The following is a 23,671-nucleotide window of genomic DNA, read 5'->3' on the forward strand; positions in this document are numbered from 1 at the left end:
TCTTTTGCTTCAGTAAGTGCTTGAGGGAGAAAAAGAAGTGCCGGCCCTCCACACCAGAAACAACAAGCACAAATTAAGCACTGATTATACTGTTCATATTGTCTGCTCAATTTATGATAATCCACATGGCCATTACATAGACAATACTAAAAGAATTACAGTCTAAAAAGTGTTTTAGGTTATGTTTTACATTTTTATTGCCAAATTGTTTTTTTTTCTGTAAGAGAACAAGACCTGCAGTTGCCACATTTAAAATGCCCGACCACATAGGGCACTCGGGTCCCAATGTCTTTGATCACTGGTATGGACAATCTTTTCCTTAAAGTTACGGCCTTTCTTGATGGCAAACATGGGGAAATATATTGCTACATTGTCAGTTCTTAATATGGACCAGGTTTTTTGTTATGTTAACAGCTTTAAGACTATAAGGGGCAGAAATAATGGCACACACCATCACTCTTAGAGTGTAGCGTTAGTAAGTTTTACATGCTCTTTTGAGTGGGTATTTCACCAGCTTATTTGGGTGGCCCCTTGTCAGGATCTTGTTACATAAGATATCACCTTCTCTGAAGTGGTCATCACTTCATTTGTAGTTTCGCCAAATTTGAAGAAACTGAGCAAATGCTCTTCCACCCTAGGGAGATTTTAGATGGTTCCTAGAGTACAATTATTCAAACAAATTCCAGGAACACTTCCCCACTATATGGAATTGCTTTGCTTTGGTAGCAACAAAACCGTTTTTGAGGCACAACACAATTGATTGCCATGTCACATTTTCTTCTTGACTTAACACCGTTGAAAACCATTTAGCCATCTTCAACGCTGTCCTTCCCATTACCCTTAAAACCATAGCTACATACTGTACTTTCACGCACACCATCACATCTATTATGATTGTTGCGTCACACAGAGGCATAAGATCACATTTTTGTATCAGGCTTCTGCTACGAGTGTGCATTGGTTTTTGATTGTGGAGCCCACCTTGTCCCCAATTGTGTGATGTATTTCGAAACTAATTATAATCAACTCCATGCCACCATCCTATAAGCCAATCTCTTTCCTACAGTGGTGTCTGTGCCAATACAGCATGTACAGCGGGCATTATTTTACAGAACCATATTTGATTAATCAGTAATAATTAAGTAACCGTTAACCACAAATAAAGCCTCTGTTGAAGTAATTCACAAAAATCTTGACCAGTTGGCTGAACATGGACAATTACCAGGATTCAGGGTAAATGCCAGTGTTGTCACCTTCACAGAACCACAGTACTAAACCATTCACCACCAACCTGGTTTGAGCTTTAGACTCTTCTGGGAAAAGATTGCGCACTTAAGGAGCAGGCACCTTATACAATTCCATCAACGTGGGCTACTAAGTGTTCAGTCATGCTAAAAAGGCATGCTAAAAGGAGTACTTTTGTCTTTTTCTCACCTTAGCGCTGCCCAGTTTTATTTTTATTGTTACATTTTCTTCTTTTGCTGCAATTTACAGGCACCCATACTTTACCCCCAAACTCAAAATGAAACAGCAGTGGGTATCCTGGATCCATGGCAGGACCGGATTCATGGTGAGGCCTTGTGTTACCTCTCTGTACCCCTTACCATCACCTTCACCAGTAAATTTGTTCCATCCCCTAAATACTGCAAAAGCAAGCCCTCCTGAAGCAAATAGGGACAGGTCTGGTTCCAGGATAAGACAACCCTGGACACCAGCCCTGCCACCTGCAAATGTGGTCATATTGCTAGGGGAGATGGTTGGCCCAGAGTTGCAGTAATCATGGCACCTGGATCAAGTAAAGCCTCCAGTGGCGGCAGTCATGGGATTGTGTATCAGACTAATACCTGTTGCCTCTACCTTCATAGTGTTGTAAAGGAAATTATCTTTTTTTAGGTCTGTCTTGGCAAGACTTCTGTCTGTTGATCTGTTGTTCACAACATAACAAAAATGGGCTTCTCGTCAGCCCCCTTCAACCACATGGTTGTTTGGGTCAGCTCTCTTTGGTCTTTATTTGGAGACACATATTGGATCAATCTATTCTAGTCTTAGCATCTGTCATGAAATGCCTTCTTTTCAGCATCTAGCTGTGGCTATTTATTGAAAATAGCAGCTATCTTGAAGAGATTTAAGTTTGACAAGCAATAATGTTTCCAAACAAATAAAGTCAGGCAGCGGCTCATGGAGAAAGGAGGGGATAGGGTGCCCGGCTGTGATGCCCTCTCTCCTTCATGTATCTTTTCTAAAGTTCTTTCCATTTGCACAATTTGACTAGTTCTACAAAGTCTCTCCTTTTTCAATAGCTGTGTGTCTTCCATTGTTCTCCTCACACCTCAGTTCACTTTCTGCCAACATTTGTGCAAAAAAGTATTTCTGTTTGGCACGTTTGTTGATGCTAACGTGACTGCAGACACCTAAACTTAGCTGGAAACACTTGATCATTACAAAATATGTTTAACGAAACTTTACAGAGTTGGCATAACAAGGGTGATAATCTTTGGACGTTTAAAGGTGATTATCATATGACAAGGGCATTTCTGATTGTGAGCTGCTGTAAACTGGATGAAAAACCCATGCAAATATGGCGAAATTTGAAAGTACAAGTACATAAACTCTGGCACGCATGTAGTATTTCAATTAAAATCTACTGATATTAAATCACCAAATTGAAACTAAATGTTGCACAACTTTTCTATCTTTTATTAAACTAGCGTGCACTGCACTATAGCGGTGAAAAAATGAGGCATACATTGCAAAAGGACAACATTACCTAAAACAGAAAAAATATTTTTTTATCGAAATTCAGAAAAATATTTTCACTTCCTACGTTACATAATTGCTAGATGTGATACATTAATACTTATGAGTCCTAGTAAAGAGAAATAAGAGCTAAAGAAAGGGATCCAATGTTATGCTTAAGCAATGTTATCTAAAGGGAAGGGCACTCCCAGGTAAGTATTGTCTACTGCGGAATCAGAGTGCCTGAGGCGAAAGCGTGAGCCCTACTCCAGTTTGTTCAATAACTAAGAGTGCTATCCGACTTGGGCAATACTGCTGTTACAATTCATACCCTCTAAATAGGGGGTGAAATTGTTTGCTAGATTATGTGGTTTTCATGGTACTGTTTAGGTGAAGGGTTACAAAAACCATACAATTTAGGGCCTGATTCATGAAAAGATTGTGCTGCCTTTGTATCACTTTTTGACGCAAAATCGGCACAAATTGACAAAATACAATTACATGTCGTAAATTTGCACCATTTTTACGTCAAAAAATGACGCAAAGGCGCTGCAAACATTTCATAAATCAGGCCCTTAGTGTTTTGGGCGATAAGGAAGTGCTACTTTTGTCCTACTGGAAGGCTTTGTAGTGCCTGTCTGGTTTTGAGAGGCACAAAAAGGAGCATATGGAACAGGTGATAACATATTTTAGTCACAATATAAATGATTCATTTGTGGCATCTCTCTATGTTTTGGGATTTTGGCGAATTCTAAGATGATTTAACCCTGTGCAAAATGCTGATATTTTGCTTCCATTTTATGAACCATATTTGATTTTTTCATGGAAATTATATTTAGTGTTTGAGAAGATAAATAAAGAACATTGTAAATTCACAAATATCTCTTTCATGCATGTGAGAAAAAAGTCTGATATGCTCACCAAAACGTACTTCCAGCAGCTGCACTCTCCCAGTTGACTCTGCATTGTTCTGCTGCGGTTTAACCATAGCCCTCTTATGAACAATTAGAATGCTAATTCCATATTAATGACAAATGTGATGCCCACATCAATGCCACATTGCTGTAGCACTGCAAGCATTTCCAGTGGAGGAGACTGCAGCAAAAAAACAGAATTAAAGATCAAATTTTGCTCTGAAAATATGGTTAGTGATTGAGAATTTAAATGAAGACACCATTTCTATAAATTCTAAAATATCTTCTTCGTCCATGTGAGATAAAATATGTCAGGCTGCATGAAACATGTATTTCCAAAAACAACAACAGCCAGCCGGTTCCCAGTACTCTACTGTATCTTCACCACAGAGTTCAAATGAATGACTAGAGTGCTAACATTCTACATTTATGATAATGTAAGGCACTCATGGATGCCATAAGCCTTTCCTGTGGAGCGGGCTGAATGAAGTAAACGAGCATTGAAGTGGGTATGTGCTATGAACACAGACCATCCCAAGAAAAATGCAGCCTAATGTATATTTAAAGAGGTAAAACATTGTTAATGAGACAAATTTCTACCTATGCCCTGGATCCCCTTTTCAGATATGTTTCTTCAGCTTATTCATGCTCTGTCACCTGATACCTCCTTAAAAAATAGTAACATGTTAGTAGTCAATGTTATTTAGTCATACTTTTAAATGCAAGAGAGTACAATTTGTACTTATAGGTATTTACAGACGGATCTCATATTTAAACTGAACAAAGTATTCTTCCTATTGGTAGTAAGTTACTGCTTGGGCATTTCGGTTTTTCATGTTCCTTCTTGCACTTACTTTTATAAGTAGTTGCATCTTCATTCACTGGCTTCAAAATAATTTTCATTGTTAAAAATAAAGAAATTATAAAACTTATTTTCGAATGTACTTTGTTAAAACATATTTTAAAATAACATAACATTGTACATTAGACAGAACAATGAGGGAGCTTTTTTAAAAACACAGTGGAAATCATCGACTACGCAGTTTACACAGACTGGAAACACTTTAAAGGTAGAATAAAATTAAAACATATGGAAATTAATATATTTGTTGACTTACCTCATGAACTTGAAGCTGCATAGATTGGAGCCATTTACATGCAGATGTTCATTGTTACTCACTAGAAACTGAGGGCTTCATTTTGTGCCACGGCTGCATCATTTTTTTTATGCAGTGGTGGCGCTACAAGTGCACTACACTGCTCCATATTTACAATGGCCCAATGTGCCAGTTTGTAAAGCCCTGCATCACATTATTCCTGTTCCAGGTATAATGTATGCAGGGTATGTGTTCCCACAGGAAAAGCCAAGCAAATTTACAAAATGTCACTGTGTCATTCTGCAACTTCACTGTGCCAACTTTTACCATCTGCTCAGAGCAGGGGTAAAATTGACTCAGTGCTTTCTCCTATGGGAGACTGCTCGCATTGCTGGAGTTGGGTCAGTTTAACAACTCTACTCCAGCAATACGTGAGTTTAGCGCTAACAGATGCATCAGAATCTCTGACACATCTGTGAAAACTTGCGCCATGAAGCTCTGTATTGTAAATACAGAGCATCCATGGCATTGTTAGGGGATGTGCAGGAAGCACAAAAAATGTGACGCATCACTGGTGATGAGTCAGATTCTTGTAAATGAGGCGCTGAATATGTCTAAAGCTGTCTCCTCCAGAAGCATGTCTCTCACACCAGGCACATTCTGTGAGATAAGTGTGTACACTAGGGGGGTCATTCCGACCCCGGCGGGCGGCAGGCGCCGCCCGCCGGGCAGAAACCTCCAAAAGACCGCACCGCGGTCAAATGACCGCGGGGGTCATTACAACCTTCCCACTGGGCCGGCGGGCGATCTCCAAAAGAACGCCCGCCGGCCCAGAGGGAAAGCCCCTGCAAAGAGGAAGCCGGCTCTGATTTGCAGGGGCCCCACGACACCCGTTCCCGCCAGCCTCTAAAAGGCTGGCGGGAAGGGGGTCGGAATCCCCATGGCGGCGCTGCAAGCAGCGCCACCATGGAGGATTCCCTGGGCCAGGGGAAAACCGGCGGGAAACCGCCGGTTCCCCTTTTCTGACTGCGGCTTTACCGCCGCGGTCAGAATGGCCCGGGAAGCACCGCCAGCCTGTTGGCGGTGCTTCCTCTGCCCTCCACCCTGGCGGTTTGAAACCGCCAGGGTCAGAATGAGGGCCTAGGTCTTTTCTAGAACTCTATAATATATGGGAAGAAGGTGTAGTGATATGTGGGATGATAATGTAATGAAATTTGTCTCAGGTACTAGCTAGGAATCTCCTGAGTACATATTGACTGGCAAAAAATCTCAATTCCGCATCCTTATTTTATACAGCTGTCTGGTTTTCCAATAGATTAGGTGCCTCTGATTTCTATTACAAAGAGGCTAAATCTTTAAAGTAACAGCACTTACTTGATGACTGAGAACATATTAAATATTCTGTTTTGTTGGTATTCTTTAACCACAGTGAAATAGCATATAGCCTATACCCTTATGAGTCTTCTAGAAAGTCTCCTAAATTACGTAGCTGCCAATAAGGTAAGCTACAGAAATGTTCACAATTTCATAATTAATTCTCTTTACAGTGTATCCACTGCCTCCAGTGCCTCCAGTGCTACATATTGGACATTAATAAAAATGTTTGACAAACGGATAGATATCCCATACACTTATGCACGCTGTTCTTTGTTGTTGGGCCCCGGTGGTGTCATCCTTGCATTCTAAAAAAAATACGGGCCACATATACGAAGTATCCCATTTGTGACTTCCTAATTGTGAATCTTTGCAATTCTCAATTAGGAAGTCGCAAACAGCAATGTACTGTTTTTTTAGGCACATTTAGCGATTGCCAGGGTTTTGCAAATGGACCTAGCTCATCAATGTTCATGAGGTAGGTCACAATTTGCAACCCATTGCAAATGACCTGAAATCACAGGGATGGTGGCCTTCTGGAGTCAGCAGACCACCATGTCTGTGATTGCTTTGTAAATGAAGCAATTATTTAGGTCAAGCACACAAGCACTTTGACCTGTTGTGAGTATTGTGGGCTTATAACTACACCCACCGCACATCCATCACTTTCACTTGTTCGTGGGCTTGCCTTTCAAAAATCCTTCATCATCATTTGTAAATGCTTGTCCCTCCATTGGGCGGTGTTGTTAGCGTCTTGCAGACTGCCAGATTGCACAATTGCGGATACGTTCGACTGTGAGCGAAGCTTTTTTTTCTTTTTGTGCCTGTTCTTCTCGCTCATGCTCATGGTGGCCATGGCGTTTTGAATCAGCTTGCTTATGTCAACTGTTTTACTTTTAATTTTCAATTTATGTGGCAAGAAAGATCCACTTAGGAATTTACAATGCTAATAGCTCTAACTCAAGCAAATGAGAGACCCATTGCATTTAAAAAACAAACATGAAAAATGTTTTCATTTTTTAACAGTAGGCAGTGGTCCGTTTGCACCAACATTCACAAAAGGGAAGGGGTCACTTGGAGACCCGTTCCTATTTGTGAATGGGTTACCACCAACCTTAAGTTGGTGGTAAACTGCAAATGCTTTGTGACCACATTTTGGTCCCAAGGCATTTGTACATTCCAGTGAGAGTCGCATTAGAAAGGGATGCCTTTAACATGCCCCCTTCCTAATACTGAATCACAAACCCTATTTTGCGATTCAGTAATAGGTCACCGAATCACAAAATAGGGTTAGTACATAGAATACGGCTTTTTAGCTGTTGCATACGGCCCGATTCTGCGGACGCTAAATACCTTTGTACATGTAGCCCTACATCTTTTTCCTTAGACATGCCTTCCATTTTCATCAGCATAAAGCAAACAATTAAAATAAACATCAGCAAAGTCTTGTTTTAGTGTACTATGTGTACTATGACATTAATTTAAAGCTAATGCTTGTTTTTAGCTGTGCATGAAGTCTGTGTTAAATATGGATCCGGCACCTCCCCTACTACCAGATAGCCAGTTACATGCAACCGAAATATAAATATCTTGACTTATTTATCCAAGTTTTTGCAGATCTATTAAGAACTTAATTTTTCACGAAACACACATTTAGTTAGACAAATGATGTGTTAAAAGATTGCCGTTGGTTTCGTCATTCTCTTGTATAACTAATAGTGCTTGACATTCTAAAACATGAATCATTCTTGAGTCTGTACATCTGTCTTCTCTTAATAACTTTGGTTTTAGGCTAAGGCTGGTTCATAGTATGTGGTAAGCCCATAACAATATACTTTTCTCTCGTCAGAGCAGATGCTGGTGTATATGTTTTACTCTGTTCCCTATTACATCATTGCGCTGTATGGACTGCTGTTCCCCGGATGTTCTTGGATGCCGGATTTAACTCTTATACATGCTGGCGGCCTGGCTCAGGTATGCAAAAAATATTATCGAAAGGATGATCTTAGAATAAATGATCTCTACCTAACTACTAAACAGTTCAGGAAGACTGGGAGGGGAACAATGTTATATTATTACATATAATAAGGCAAGCTCGGAAAAAGTAGAAGAGGTGAAGTAATACAACACAACCTGAAATAAAGTCAGAAATGAGTAGATAATGGAAATTCAGACAAATGATTTGCTTGGCGTTTAAGCACGCAACACTTTTACAAGAAAGGGGGTCAATTAAAGTAGCCACAAGCAACTAGAAAGATTTTGGTGGAAAGAGTCTACAGAATCTATACCCTTGTATGGAAGACAACAAGATCAGGTTTGATACCCGTTAAATTACACAGAACTTAACTTTAGTCTTCTCTCTTTCATTTAAATGTGACCTGCATGATTTATAGCACCACATAGGAAAAATGGGTAGGAGGACGCTCACTGTAAGCATGATGTACCATAAGCACCATCATTTCATCTGGACTATTTTGTGATGCACTGGTATCTAGGAAAATGAACAAATGAACTTTTTACATTTCTTGTGTTTCAATTTGAAAAACCTGATGATGGATCTTCCCATTCAATGTGAGCTTTTTTTGTCTCTCTAGTGAAGTGACCGGCTGTACAGTTATTGCACTTGAAATGTCTTGTCACTGGTGGTAATTGCAACATCTCACGCAGCCCTTTCTGCTTTTTCTAAAATAGACCAGGAACTTAAAGAAAATATGTGAGTAGGTTAGTGGGGTTATCCTTTGGGCATCGAACACGATTCATTGTGTGTTTCACTCATTAATAATGAGTTACAATAATTTTAGGTGGCAGGTCAAACGGAGGAATTTTTCCTAAGGATAATCCTGTTGAGCCCAATTGAAAAGTTAACTGGATTTTAAGGGCATGGTTTTTCACTGTTTGACTCATGGCTTCAAGGACCATGTTAATGCACAACAGACGCCTGTTTTTTTTTAAAAAAGGAACAAGGTGCATGTAGATGGTTTAGGCCGGCATGTTCACACTGTGGTGTGTATCTTTCGAGTAATAGCTAAACGCTCCCTGGATTGGGCACGGGTGATATGTGGAGATTCACAGCTCCCACAGGCTGTGCATCTGGTGTCCACATCAACAGAGATAGTTATATGTTTTGAATTGTACATATTTGGTGTTTAATTGTTAGGTTATTTCACCTTTCCTTAAGTCCTGAGGAGGCCCAGACGAGTTAGGGGCCGAAACACTGCGCCACATGTTTTTGGAGGAGTCAAGCAGTCTCACATTTTAATATTCATCTTATGGACACACATAATAATAATAATAATAATAATAATAATAATAATAATAATAAGAGGCATGGTTGTCTCCCAATGTGATGCTATTCTATGACTACCTCCCAAGTGGACTGGCGTGTAAATTAGCAAAACTGCAACAAATGACTCAAACAAGGAAAGGTGATACAATTTGATATTTTGTGTGTTGTAATTTATGTTCGTGAATATAATTTTCAGTCATCTGTTCAGTGTCGTTGTGTAGTACATGGGTAACCATTAACAAACTCAGGGTCTGTGAGCAAGCAAAGATCACTACTCCAGTTATAAGTAATATGAAATAAAAGTATTTTGACACTTATTGGTATAGCTAGTGATTAATTCAGACTTGATTTGTGAGCAAGAAACTCATCATCAAAATGTTTATTTCGGGATCAAGCCCAAAAAACATGTAATATAAAAAGCTTAAAAACAGTCATTTAAATATTATATAAAAAAGAAACATAGCAGCAAATAGCATTGTTGCATTACTCATTTATACTGTGCTTAGCGTAACTACAACACAGGCACAAGGAGCACACATACATTTTATCATAAATACATAACCAGCTATGTGCAAATCAACAAAAAAATTATTATGCTATAGCAAAATTCCTAAGGATTTCCTTATTTGCCTAACGTCTAACCGGTAGCACCCAAGACATAAGGCCTCATTAACAAGAAACCGGTGCATCGATCACGATGTTGTGGCGCTTTGCTGGACGAGTGTAAAAAATGTTGACTCTAATCCAGAAAAGTGTGGGGGGGCCCATAGAACAATGCACGGTGTCAGTTTAACACCTGTCCTTAGTTGGGTACTAAACTAGTGCACTCAGGGGCATCATGCACTATGTGCCTCAGTACAGAGCTGATAGCAGTAGAACCAGACTTGCATTCTTTGCTTTTGAGAAAGTGGATAATTTTTAGATTTTGCCCCCCTGGCCTCCCTTATAGCTTTCCCTTGCATCAAAAGATCCTCAACCTCTTCAATTAAATTGTCAATATCTTCCATAGTACAGTTTTCAGCAGTGTGCCCTTTTTGTGTCTTTAGCTTAATGGGCCCTCAAGCCTTCCTTTGCGCCATTTAACCAACCAAGTTACTCACAGTATTCCTAAATCCTTCTTCCCAAATGGTGAACTCAAAATTCACACCTGGCCACGCTATGCTTATGGGACTTCTAGTCCCCCGGTGCGCTTGTTGATGTCCTGCACTGCTGGTTGACATGAAGCACTTTGAAGCGCGGTCTGGCTTCGGGGCTTGCACTCCCATACCTGTCAGACACCTAGTCTTGCTGTAATTATAGGATTTGTAGTCCCTGGTGCAGTTGTCAGTGTACTGTAAAATTCAGCACATTTGATTTCACCCAAAAATTCATATGCCCAGAGAAAAGAGCGATAGGTTACAGATTAGTACCTTGCAAGTACCACTCAAAGTACCTTACGAGGGGTGTGCCAATTTTAGCCAAGAGTAATGACAGTCAGGCGAAACATACTCTAGTGGACAAGCTTGGTAGATGGGCGATAGTTGAATGTCAGGTGGTGGAAGTGTGTCTCACCATATGCTCTATGTATGGTCCCAATCTGGAAAAAGCAGCAGTCTCTGAAGGGTTGTGGGTCATGCTGGCTTCATGGCCCACCTTTCTGGCTGTATGCACTGATCTTCATATCCACAAAGACGCACTAGTAACAATCACATTGCCAAAGGCACACAAGGTTGCTAGAGACTTTCTCCCTTGGTCCATCACGTAGCCTCAGTGTAACAACATAAACGGGGCATATAAAACATGCTAGGTAACGCTTACTGAATTACTCGTAGAAAATAATCCGGTTGGGTAGGCCACGATGCTTATTTTTACAGACACTAAACCTCAACAGGAAGCACTTACAAATATAAACGTAGCAGGTGCCCCAGTTGAAGCTCAGCTTCTGGAAAGGACAAGCCACCCTAACTCCTGGGCTTGGCAAAGATAAAGCAAGGCTGTGCGCTCAGAGATTCCAAAGCAGAAAACAATCTAGAATCCTTCCTGGAGGTGAACTGATGATGTACTGGAGCGTAATCTGTATCTGACTGTGACGCGCGGTTTCTATCTTCCTCTCCTGGAGAAACAGAGTTGAAGGTTCTCCCTTTATAAAGCACCTGTAAGCTCCGCCCGCTGAGCCACGCCCCGTCCACCCTCGAAGTAGGTAAAGGAATTCCCGCCTTTTACCTTTTTTACCAGGATGATGGACAACTTTCCAAAATGACCCCACTGCGTTTTACCGCCGATTCAAGTGGTGCGTTGTTGATGCGCAGAAGCACGAGGACATCTCCACAAAGACGCACTAGTAACAATAACATTCCCAAAGGCACACAAGGTTGCTGGAGACGTTTACCCCGTGGCCCATCACGTACCCCTAGTGTACAATATAAACACAAAATCGTTTTTGTAGTAGGTTCTCCCTTTATAAAGCACCTGTAAGCTCCGCCCGCTGAGCCACGCCCCGTCCACCCTCGAAGTAGGTAAAGGAACTCCCGCCTTTTTACCAGGATGATGGACAGCTTTCCAAAACGACCCCAATGCGTTTACCGCCGATTCCGGTGGTGCGTTGTTGATGCTCAGAAGCACGAGGACATCTCCACAAAGACGCACTAGTAACAATCATATTGCCAAAGGAACACAAGGTTGCTGGAGACGTTTTACCCCGTGGCCCATCACGTACCCTTAGTGTACAATATAAACGGGGCGCATAAAACATGCTAGGTTACGCTTACTGACATACTCGTAGAAAATACTCCGGTTGGGTAGGCCACGATGCTCAATTTTTACAGAAACTAAACCTCAAAAGAAGCACTTACAAATATAATCGTAGCAGGTGCCGCAGTTGAAGCTCAGCTTCTGGAAAGGACAAGCCACCCTAACTCTTGGGCTTGGCAAAGATAAAGCAAGGCTGTGCGCTCAGAGATCCCATAGCAGAAAAAGATCTAGAATCCATCCTTGAGGTGAACTGATGATGTACTAGAGCGTAATCTGTATCTGACTGTGACGCGCAGGTTCTATCTTCCTCTGCTGGAGACACAGAGTAGAAGGTTTCTCCCTTTATAAAGCACCTGTAAGCTCCGCCCGCTGAGCCACACCCCGCCCACCCTCGAAGTAGGTAAAGGAATTCCCCGCCTTTTACCACGATGATGGACAGCTTTCCAAACGACCCCACTGCGTTTACCGCCGATTCCGGTGGTGCGTTGTTGATGCTCAGAAGCACGAGAACATATCCACAAAGACGCACTAGTAACAATCACATTGCCAATGGCACACAAGGTTTGCTGGAGACGTTTTTTACCCCATGGCCCATCACGTACTCTTACTGCACAATATAAACGGGGCGTATAAAACATGCTAGGTAACGCTTACTGACATACTCGTAGAAAATACCCCGGTTGGGTAGGCCACAATGCTCATTTTACAGAAACTAAACCAATAACAATAAAATACACACACACTCTTTAAACCTGTCTGACTAAGTATTTTTTACCCATGATTCTAATTATGTATTGTATGTGCATATGTGTGTTTTATTCATGTGTGTGTGTGTATAAATATATATATATATGTGTATGTATGTGTATATGTTGTTTCTGTGCCTGGCATGTTTGTGGATCATTGCATGGCTCCTGATATCTATGAATTTCTGCTCTCTTTTTATCACACTTATCTACCCATCACTCTTATGTCATGTCTCTATCTAACTATCCTCCATTCTCACTCGGACTCATCCCAAATCCCTTCGACCACTTTCATCTCCTAAATATCTCTGCCTAAGCTCTTCCCCTCCACCTCCACATCTAACTCACCAAACCTCACTCTACCTCTGTGACCTCCCACACAACCCTACTAAATTCTCCTGCATTCTTCTCACCCTACTTCTATGCTCTCCCTAACCCATCCACATCCTCTTTTCCCCCCGCTCCCCTATTATTCATCTCAAGCCTTTGGATTGAGTAAATGAAGGATAAACTCCCAATTAACACTTCTGGATTTCTTTCCTCCTCCACCCCTCCATTACTCCAGTCAATCTAACTAACAAACTCTCATATCTGCAACTCAAATTAACTCATAATAATACTAAAACTGTACTCCTTATTAAATTATACTAATCCATCACTAATTCTTGTTGGGTACCGGAGTAGCGTGCTACTCATCGAAAAGCGATTCGACGCCTCGTCAGGGGTAGTAAGCGCTATATAAATACGATTACAATTACAATTACAATATCCACATGGAGGTCAGGAATAATACCAGCCCAGCTGGCAATTACTCTGGGAGGAAACCGTTGGTATATAAGGTGGTGCGATATTTCAGGAGAAGCCATGGGCTGGTGGATGTGTGGGACTGGAAATTATCCTGACCTGGCATATACCAATTTATATCATCCACTTAAAAGTGTATCCAGCTGGATTATTTCTTGATTTCCGCAGATTTGGTGTGCAAAACTGATAATAGTAGGCTACAGAGACTAGTGTCAGACCACAACCCACTCATAATAGAATTATCATACCTGCCGGTGGCTAGAAGACTGAGAACTTGGACTTTTGATAGGGAATTACTGCCTACATTGAACACATAACAAATGGATGGTGGAATTTCTGGAAGTGAACCATAATAGTTACAGGAGGGGCAGACTGTGACTCATTTAAAGTGGGAATTAGGGGTGAAACTGCTATCTTCTCCTCACATAGCAGAAAACAACAGGCTAAAGTGGTGGGGGCAATGCATGCAGAGCTTCTAGATTTAGAAGATGAGCATAAGGCTAATTATTGGTGGGCAGGACGATCAAGAGATCCAGCAAAAAATAGTGGTTACAAAGGCTGGGATCAATAGTTATTACTGCAGTTCTATCACAAGAAAGTTCTAGGCTCATAAAACGGAGAACTACAAGCATGGACAGACAGTGGGGAGATTGTTGGCCTTTCGTATATGATAACAGGAAGTAGAAAGGGGCATCCATGCTATAGAAGGGAAGGATGATAAACTGGTTGTTAGTCCTCCTTCCAAAATTAAAGTTTTTGAGGAATACTATCAAGAACTTTATCAGGAAGAAAAGTATCAATTTTTGGGTCAGATACAAGTGTTTTTAAGGGAGAGCCTAAATAGTGAGGAAGCTGAAGCTCTGTGGTCCATTCTAACCCTCAAGGAAATTAGAGAAGCACTTACAGCCCTAGAATTTGGGAAAGCTGCAGGTCCACATAAGTTGCCCTCAGAGTTTTATCAAGCATTTATTTCTGAGCTGACAAATGATCTGTTGGATATGTTTTTTAGGGGTGCAGCGGGGGTTGGGGGGGAGTTCCCTCAGCTTCAAGAGCTTGCACCAACATTGTTATTTTAAAAAAAGGGGAAGCCCTTAACGAAACCGGGATACTACAGACGAATTTCATTAATCAATGTGGAGGCCAAGTTATATACTAAAATCTGTGCAATCCGGTTAGTGAGGATTTGAAACTAAGTATCGCCCTTCTCACACCAGAACTGCAACATGTGCTGGTTGAAGAAGTAAGAGAGGCGTAACGGTTTGCCATACTTTCTGGCTACTTTCTGAATAAACAGAAGAAGCAGATTGTCCGTACCAATAGTACATTGTGACAGATGGCCGAAGAGTAGAGCACTTGGTATCTAGGCATCATAATCACTGCTAATATGGGGAAAATCACTTAAATCAATTATGCCCCAGTATCAGGCAAGGTCACCCAGAATCTTAGGAGAATCAACAGTTTACATTTGTTTTTAGCAGGCAGGTGCAATGTAATTAAAATGAATGTGTTACCTTAGGTTTTATATTTTTTTAGGACCATACCATTAGAGGTAGAGGCACTATGGCTAAAAAAAGTAGACTGCTTGCATACATTTCATTTGGCATTTAAAAAGGGTTCAGCAGGCACTGAAGTTTATGGTCCTTCCTAGATGCTGGGGGGATGGGCGAGCCCCAATTTCAAGTACTGAACCGCTTTGCGGGCGATGTGTGGGGATCCTTATTACGGACTGTGGGAGACCAACTCTATTAGATGCTGAAATACCAACTATCTTTGAGCTGGTCCTTGGGAAGGAAACTATGGGTTGTTTTGACTGGGAAATAGAAAATAGTTACTATAAGAATGTCAAATTCAAGATAATTGGGGCAGCATTTAAGTTCTGGAAGCAGCTAAGCAAGAATGGAGGAATTTCCTAGATATAAGAGATATACTCCGCTTTGGTGATCACCCATATTTCCCTCTGTATTTAATGATGGAGCCTGTAGCATATGGTAGAAAGCAGGGTTGACTCAACTGGGTGACCTTTTCAGTCATGGTAACCTATGTGCGTTCAGGGATCTCCAACTTGAGACTTGGGTGAGAAAACATTTTTTAAGTACTCAGAGAGTAGGGATTTTATTTCTAAACCCAGGAGTGGAGCATTGTCTATGTGAAAGATACTGCTTGTTGAGTGTGTGATTCAGGGAACTTAGGGCCAGATTTACAAGGCCCGAATGCCTCTTAGTGCCAGACTAGTGTCATTTATTTTTTACACTAATGTGGTATTAAGGAGGCCATTCTTCTTGCCAGCTTTACAAAGTGGCGCAATGCTAACATTGCGCCACTTTCTAACCCCTTGCGCTAAGGGGGGCATTCCCATGCAGGGAGGTAGCAAACAAATGTGCAGTGAAATCTACAAGATTTCACTGTGAAATATTTTCAGTAAGTTTTATCGTCTGTTCGTCGCAGGCATTAAAGTGACAGGCCCATAGTAGCCAATAGGCGCCCCTAGTGCTTTGCTTCACTAGAGTTATTGCTTTAATTCAGCAAAGCACCACAAAAGCATCATAAATGATGATGCTTTTGTGGAAATGAGCATCATGGTGCCCCATACTGAAATACGGCACAATCATGGTGTTGTTAGGTAGGGTGGGGTGGCGCAAGAAAAGTGGCACATAAGAATCGATGCAACGCTTTCTTGTAGATCTGGCCCGAAGACTGGTCAAATCCATAGAGTGCTGAGGGAGCAGATTGTGGATAATCTTGAGCTTCACAGTGAGAGAAGAGAGGCAAGCTTGGGAACTCAGGAGACAGATCTAGAGGAGTCACTCAAGGTCGCTACGGAATTTTTGCTCACTGCTTATACAATACCCCTACCAAGCTATTTAGCTGGGGGAAAGATCCAATGATCAATGTCAGCGCTGCAAGGATGGGTGCGGCAGACATGGAACATATGTTTTATGGCTGTATCAAACTGCAAGTGCTAGTAGAGGTGTTGGCAATGACCCTCGCTACAGAGTCACTCCCAAACCTTTTGCCTTCCTCCTCCTACTTTTTGCTGGATTTTGCTGGACTCCGGTGCTAAAGTACTTGTGCTCTCTCCCTAAAACATTTTTTGATTGGCATTTAACTCATTGGCAGATTCAATTTACATGTAAGTCCCTCGTAGACTGATATACCATATATACCCAGGGCCTGTAAAATAAATGCTACAATTGGGCCTGCAGCACTCATTGTGCTGCCCACTTAAGTAGTACCTTAAAACTTGTCACAGGCCTGCCATTTCAGCCTGAATGCAATGTCCCACTGCCATGTCTATTTGTCATTTAAAAACACTTGCCAAGCCTTAAACTCCTCTTTTATTACATGTAAGTCACCCCTAAGGTAGCCCATTGGTAGCCCGTAGGGCAGGGTGCTGTGCAATTGAAAGGTAGGACATGTAATTTTAGGTTTTACATGTCCTAATAATGAAAAACTCTAAAATTTGTTTTTTCAATCCTGTGAGACCTAACCCTCCCAAAGAATATCATTGGGGATTCCTTATTATATTTAACAAGCTGCAATTCCCAAACTAGAGGTGGTTGATATGTCATGTTTGGTATCTATGGCCTTGTAGTGATAAATCCTGTTTAATGGTAAAGTCAGATTTATCATTGCAAGTTTAAAAATACGACTTTTAGAAAACTGACATTTTCATGCCCTTCGTCCTCTGTGCCTGCAGCCTGCCTTAGGTCACATGACTGGGTATAACTGACAGTTAGGACTTTGTGAATTCCTCCCAGAAAGTCACACAGTAGTGGGATTAGCACAGCCTGAATGGGCCATTAACTGAATTGATAGTGGGGCGAAGCTAAGCACAGCCCCACTTGCACGTAAATAGGTTGTGCTCTGCCACCACACAATAGGCTTAACGGCCTTGTATTGTCAGTGTAGCCAGCTAGGAGCCAGGACAGGGGAGGCAGGAAACTCCTGGAACTTCAAAGAACCCTTCTAGTAACCTCTCCCAACTTCTAAGATCAGGCACCAGGGCATAACAATAGGGCTGTCAGACCCACTCTTCAGTTCAATACCAGAACTGTGGAAGGACTCACAGAGGACTGCCTGCTGCTGTGACCTGCTGCGCTTTCTGCCAGACTTCTGCTGTACCTGGAAGGACTGTTTGCTGTCTGGCGCATGCCTTGAACCTTCAAAGGCCAACCATGCTGTGGAGCACTGCATCTTCACCTGTACCCAGGACTTCCAGAAGTGACTCCAAGGGGGCTAGTTGTGTTGGCCTCCTGTTCAGAGCCACAGGGATATAATAGGTCCCTTCCATTTTGAATCTGCACCTGGACCCAGCCTGAGTGAGTCCGGAACCCTTAATAGGTCTCTATCAACTCCTTGACCCTTGGTTATGGTGCTACAGGTATCCAGATGGCCGTTTTCCAAAACTGAGGAATTGCTATTTTGAACCTTAAACTTAAAAAATTCATAACTCCGGTTCTACTGTTTGGAGTCAAATAATGGTTTTGGTGTCAAATAATGTAATACTATTTTCTCTATGTTTCTAAATTGGTTTGCAATTTTTCTTGTGTGGGGTTTTCCCATTATTACTGCTTGTGTGTTGTATAATACTTTACACATTGCCTCTAAGTTTAGCCTGACTGCTTTTTGTGCCAAGCTACCCAGGGTAGACTACAGGTTAATTAATGACTTTTTTGGTTCACCTTGCAAAGGATTGTGTCTGTTGCTTGACCAGCACTCACACCCCAGTTAACCACCAACTCAATTTCTCACAAGAGGCAACTGGAGCCTTCTTGAGGACTGCCCTGGATGAAGAGGCTAGCATCACTCCATCATTGATCAAAGTAATGGCAGGGATAGGAGGATGCTCTATTTGTTTTGTTTTTATTGCTATGGTGGTAGCACACCTCCTAATTGCAGCAGTGTGATGAGACAAAGAACCCCCTACAATGCAGCAGTGGTTTATGTGACTGCTGAGTACATTTAATATGGAAAAAGCCCTCTATAATTGTAAGATAAGAGGGCACAGAAACACAGAGCCTTGATCTGGGCACCAATGGGGCATTGGGTGGAGAATAAATTGGCTAGCCTCCAGCAGTTCAGTTTGATACTTGATAAAATGTTAATATGGCTAACTATGGCTGTAATTTCAATAGCTAATTTATGTGGAAATCTTACTGTATATATGATTTCCCTGACAAATTCTCCTAGGTTATCTTTCATTTTGGTTTATTTGGTTAAAGTGGCTGGCTGTGTGTTCAATTATTACAGTTCATATGACGAGTGAGTGATCGACTTGTTTTACTTTTCTCTGTTTTCTTCTGATCGTATCAGATGATCTACCATGACTATGTGTGTAAAGTGATAAAATGAATCAAGTGAATGTGATTACCGTCGTACTTTTTGAATTTTTGTGTGTTTGCTCCAAAATAAAACAAACAAAATGTAAAAGTGAGTACAACTTCAACAATAGTTGCCTTTTACCGTTTATCGTTCAGACCCAAAATGTAGAGAGAGTTTTTGGAATGGGTCTGTATGAAAATCAGTCATAAAATGAAAAATTTAAACTATAAATAAAACGATATGTTTTTAGACACAAACTCAAGAATAAAGAATCGGAGAACAGTATGAACAGCAGTAACTTTTATATAGTATGGCTGTACCCAAGGAGTAGCAGAGGGTTTTCCATAAATTCGGTTTTCTGTAAATATAATGTATATCGTAATACATAATATATTGATAATGTAACTTATAGCATACAGGCATATAATACAGTGAATAGGGTGACTAAAATGTTCAAGATGAATACCAGAAAGTAAGATGATAACTTTGTCAAATAAAATACATGTTCTGAAACATACAGTAGGCATTGCACAGTTGGAAATGGCACTGAAATAACAACATTTCAGTTCATTCTGAAAGGTTTCCTCAGGTTGTCTTCCAAAATACCTGCTGGAATGGAGTTTCACAACCTAGGTGCAGTTCCTGAGAAGAATTTTATTAGACTCTTCATCTTCTTAAATCCTGACTTGTCAAGGGGAAGGTTATCCCTTCTGTTAGAAATTGGGTATTTAATTGGCAGAGGTATGTACACTGTCCAAATAGGGAATACATACCTAGTCAGGGTCAGTCACAGCACAACCTAAATTATCCTGTAATCACCCTCTGGTAGCTTGGAACAGAGCAGGCAGGCTTAACTTAGAAGGCAATGTGTAAAGTATTTGTACAATAACTCATAGAGTAACACAGTGAAAACACCACAAAAAGTACTCTAAACCAGTTTAAGAAAATAGATAATATTTATCTGAATAAAATAAAACCAAAACGACAAAAATCCAAAACACACAAATCAAGATATCACTTTTTAACAGTTTAAATGAGTGTCAATCCTTATGAATCTGTGGTTGTATCCTTCTTTTAACACACAGTACCTGGGATAAATCAAAAATAATTACGCTCAGAGGCCGCAGAGGAGGAAATGCATTGAATAATAAGGTGCTGCATCAGACTTTCCAGCATGGCACAGAGGATGTGTCATTTCTTTCCACGCTGCAAGGTGATGCATTGATTTTTAGGAGCGCAGCCTTAGTTCCTCACGGCGATGCAGGGATATTTCGACGCCCAGAGACGATGGTTGAAAATCCTTGACACGCTGGTAAGAAGTAGCAGGCGCTGCTTCGATCCGGTAGGCAATGTGTCGATTTTCCAAAGCAGTGGGATTTTCTTCTGTTTGATGAAGTCTTTGTGGCCCTGAGACATCAACGCAGGAGGCAAGCTTAATCCATTCTGGGGAATGCAAAGTCCTTTCAGCAGAGTCAGAGGCCAGAAGGAAGCAGGGCAAAAAGAAGGGCAGAGGTCCTTCCACCAAAGACTTCCAGATGAGTCATTTGGGCAGCCAGGCCGTCCCTCTGACAGAGTCCAGTTGTAGATCCAGAAGTATCTGATTTTGGAGTGTCACAGACCCAGTACATATACACCCAAAAGTGCCTTTTAAGTGGGGGAAACTTGTTTTAAAGTGCACAAGTTCTCCTTACAACCCAGCCCTTTCTGCCAGGAGCCCCGTGGAGGTTATCAGTCCTTTGTGTGAGGGCTCACCACTGGCCTTTGAAGTGTAAGTGAGAGCCCCTCCACCCTTCCTGCCCAGTGAAACCCATCTGTATGCATTTGAATGTAGATGCAACTGAGAGACCTGTGTTTATAGCTGACTGGGTGGAATGCACAAGGGGCACTGTTAATCAGCACAGCCCAGACGTGGATTGGAGATAGTCTGTAAGGCACAGAAGGCAGTAAGCTCAGAGAAATGCCCACTTTCTAAAAGTGGCATTTCTAAAATAATTACATCCAGCTTCACCAGCTTCACCAGTAAGCAGGAGTTTCTATTACCATTCTGGCCATACTGAACATGACAGGGCTACTCCTTTCAGATCGGAATCTACCACTTAAAAGTATACAAGAGCAGTTCTAATGCTGGCCTATGAGAGGAGCAGGCCTCACAGTAGTGAAAAACAAACGTGCATTTTTCACTACCAGGACATGTAAAACACATAAGTGCATGACCTACCTTTTTATTACATATCACCCTGCCCTAGGAGTTATGTAGACAAAAGGGAGTTTAATGCTTGGCAATTAGTTTTAAATTGCAACTCGAGGAGGCATTGAAACTGCACACACACAGACCTTATACTGTCAGGCCTGAGGCATGGTTAAGGAGCTATTTGTGTGGGTGGCACAATCAGTGCTGCAGGCCCACTAGTAGCATTTAATTTACAGGCCCTGTCACATCTAGTGCACTTTACTAGGGACTGACAGGTCAATTAAATATGCCAATTGCCTATGAGCCAATGTTACCATTTTTATGAGAGAGAGCACAAGCACTTTAGCACTGGTCAGCAGTGGTAAAGTGCGCAGAGTGCTAAAACCAACAAGAAGGAGATTTACAGGGTCTGGGTACCTCTAGTGCACATAACTAGGGACTTACAAGTAAATTAAATATGCCAATTGGGTATGAGACAATGTTACCATGTTTTAGGGAGAGAGCACATGCACGTTAGCACTGGAGTCCTAAAGCCAACAAAAAGAAGGTTAGAAAAAGAGGAGGAGGAAGGCAAAAAAATTGGGGTGACCCCTCAGAGAGGGCCATTTTCCAACACCGGTAAGATAAAGATCTTGACAAATGTAAATGTATGATAATGCACACTAATTTAAAGATGTTTCTCACTTCTGTGGGGTGCCACTTAAGAGAGACCTCTTGGGCGAAATGTGGCTGAACTTTTTTGTCCCTGTGGACAGCCTGGCAGCCTCATGGAGTGATACTTTAAAAGGATCTATATGCAGTTTTGGAATATACTGGTAATACTTATGAGTTTGGAATTTTATAGTTTTATCTTGCCAGAATATGGAATTGGATTACTAGATGGTTAGAGAAATAGGACTGAGTTTTTGTCCAGAGCCATCCTGCTAGAGACAATGTGATGACAATAGTAGGAAATCATATCTAAAAATATTTTGTTTACATTTTGATTTGCTTCTCCATTTATTTTTATGTAAATGAGCAGTTCAACCCCATGTCAATCCTATCTTTTAAAAGCATTGTGATAGCTGGTTAGGAACTTTAGAAAAACATTAAATTTAATTTTAAAATAATGTGTAAATTATTCCTAAGATTTACAAACCAAAGTCTTGTTTACTGAGGCTAATACACTTGCTGTGTAGCACCTTGGCAACCTGCCTGTCACAGGTGTGAATCCAGCAGATGCAACTCACCTGAACATCCCTTTGAAATGTTTAAAAAATATATCATTAAATAGGGTTTCAAATATGGTCCATCACTACCCTGTATGCCATAGGCTAAAGTCCATTGAAGGCTAAGTCAGCTTTTCTTTCTTATGAGGTAGATGAAATAAATACCAACGCATCCTGTAACAATGATATCTGTCAAAACCTGCATGGCAAATCCGTTCAAAGTGGAAGTGTATTTAATGAGTACGGAAACAAAAGGTGGGTCTCCATGGAAATCCCACTGGAGGATTGTGCACTAACTATTTAACAAAGAAAAGAGTTCAAATGGATGAAGGTTTCCTTAGAGTTTGGAGGACCAGGAGCTCTAACATAAAATGGCAGAGGTCGTACCTTGCTGAACCTTGCAGTTCACCTGCCTCTTTTGGAGGTGATATAGGACTGGATTTTTAATAGATTCATCTGGCTCTGCAACTGGAAACCCAGACTCAGCAGCCCATCAACTACAGAAGTATTGAATGACATTGGGGGTAGTTTTACCTATTTAAAGCAGAACCTCTAATTGTTTACTGTCCTCATCCACCAAGCATAACACATAACATGGAAGATCTGGACAGAGAAAACAAATAATGTCCCAATGCGCATAGAGAAAACACCCCTCATGTCAGCTCCATTGTTAGTTTGTTTCTCAGACACAATCTTAATTTTATGGATTGTCTATGACAAACAAAATAAGTGCAAAGTGGATAAAAAATATATGGCTACTCACCCACCATTGTGGTTGTCCATAACGTACATCATGTGATATCAAATACTAATGTGGCAGCCATCTGACAAGCCATACATTCCACATTCAGTTCAATAGTGCTATGTTATCCACATTTCAGTATTGTAAAACATCTTGGTATATAATCAGAACTCAAATACTATGTTCAAAAGGCATTCCTTCTAATTAAATGTCTTGTGATCGCGTAATTGATAGACAAACCATGTGTTATGTGCACCAAATTGCTTGGTGGCCATTTTGTATGTATTCAATTGCACCCGTAATAGATCCTATACTGTTATTTACTTACACAGCAACCATTATTTAAACTGTCTATATTGTATTTTCTTTAGTGATACCATCTTATGCCCATATGTTATGTGCACCAAATTACTTAGCGGGCATAATTCAAATTGCGTATACAATAAGCAAACCATAACATATATACACCAAAAGTACTCACCTGCCATAATGGACATACTTATTTCTCCAATGTCATCATA

At 41.1% G+C, this 23,671-nt stretch overlaps 1 protein-coding gene across 1 annotated transcript in view; it reads left to right on the top strand.

The window, feature by feature from the left end:
* TM6SF1 (transmembrane 6 superfamily member 1) overlaps positions 1-23,671 on the top strand; it is a 546,630-nt gene that overhangs the window by 334,603 nt on the left and 188,356 nt on the right. Inside the window, exon 9 of the mRNA XM_069222564.1 lies at positions 7,976-8,095. Within this exon, the coding sequence (XP_069078665.1) occupies positions 7,976-8,095 (120 nt within the window). The remainder of the gene's footprint in view (positions 1-7,975; positions 8,096-23,671) is intronic.

The sequence above is a fragment of the Pleurodeles waltl genome, chromosome 3_1 (genome assembly GCF_031143425.1).
Source record: "Pleurodeles waltl isolate 20211129_DDA chromosome 3_1, aPleWal1.hap1.20221129, whole genome shotgun sequence".
Classification (NCBI taxonomy): Eukaryota; Metazoa; Chordata; class Amphibia; order Caudata; family Salamandridae; genus Pleurodeles; species Pleurodeles waltl.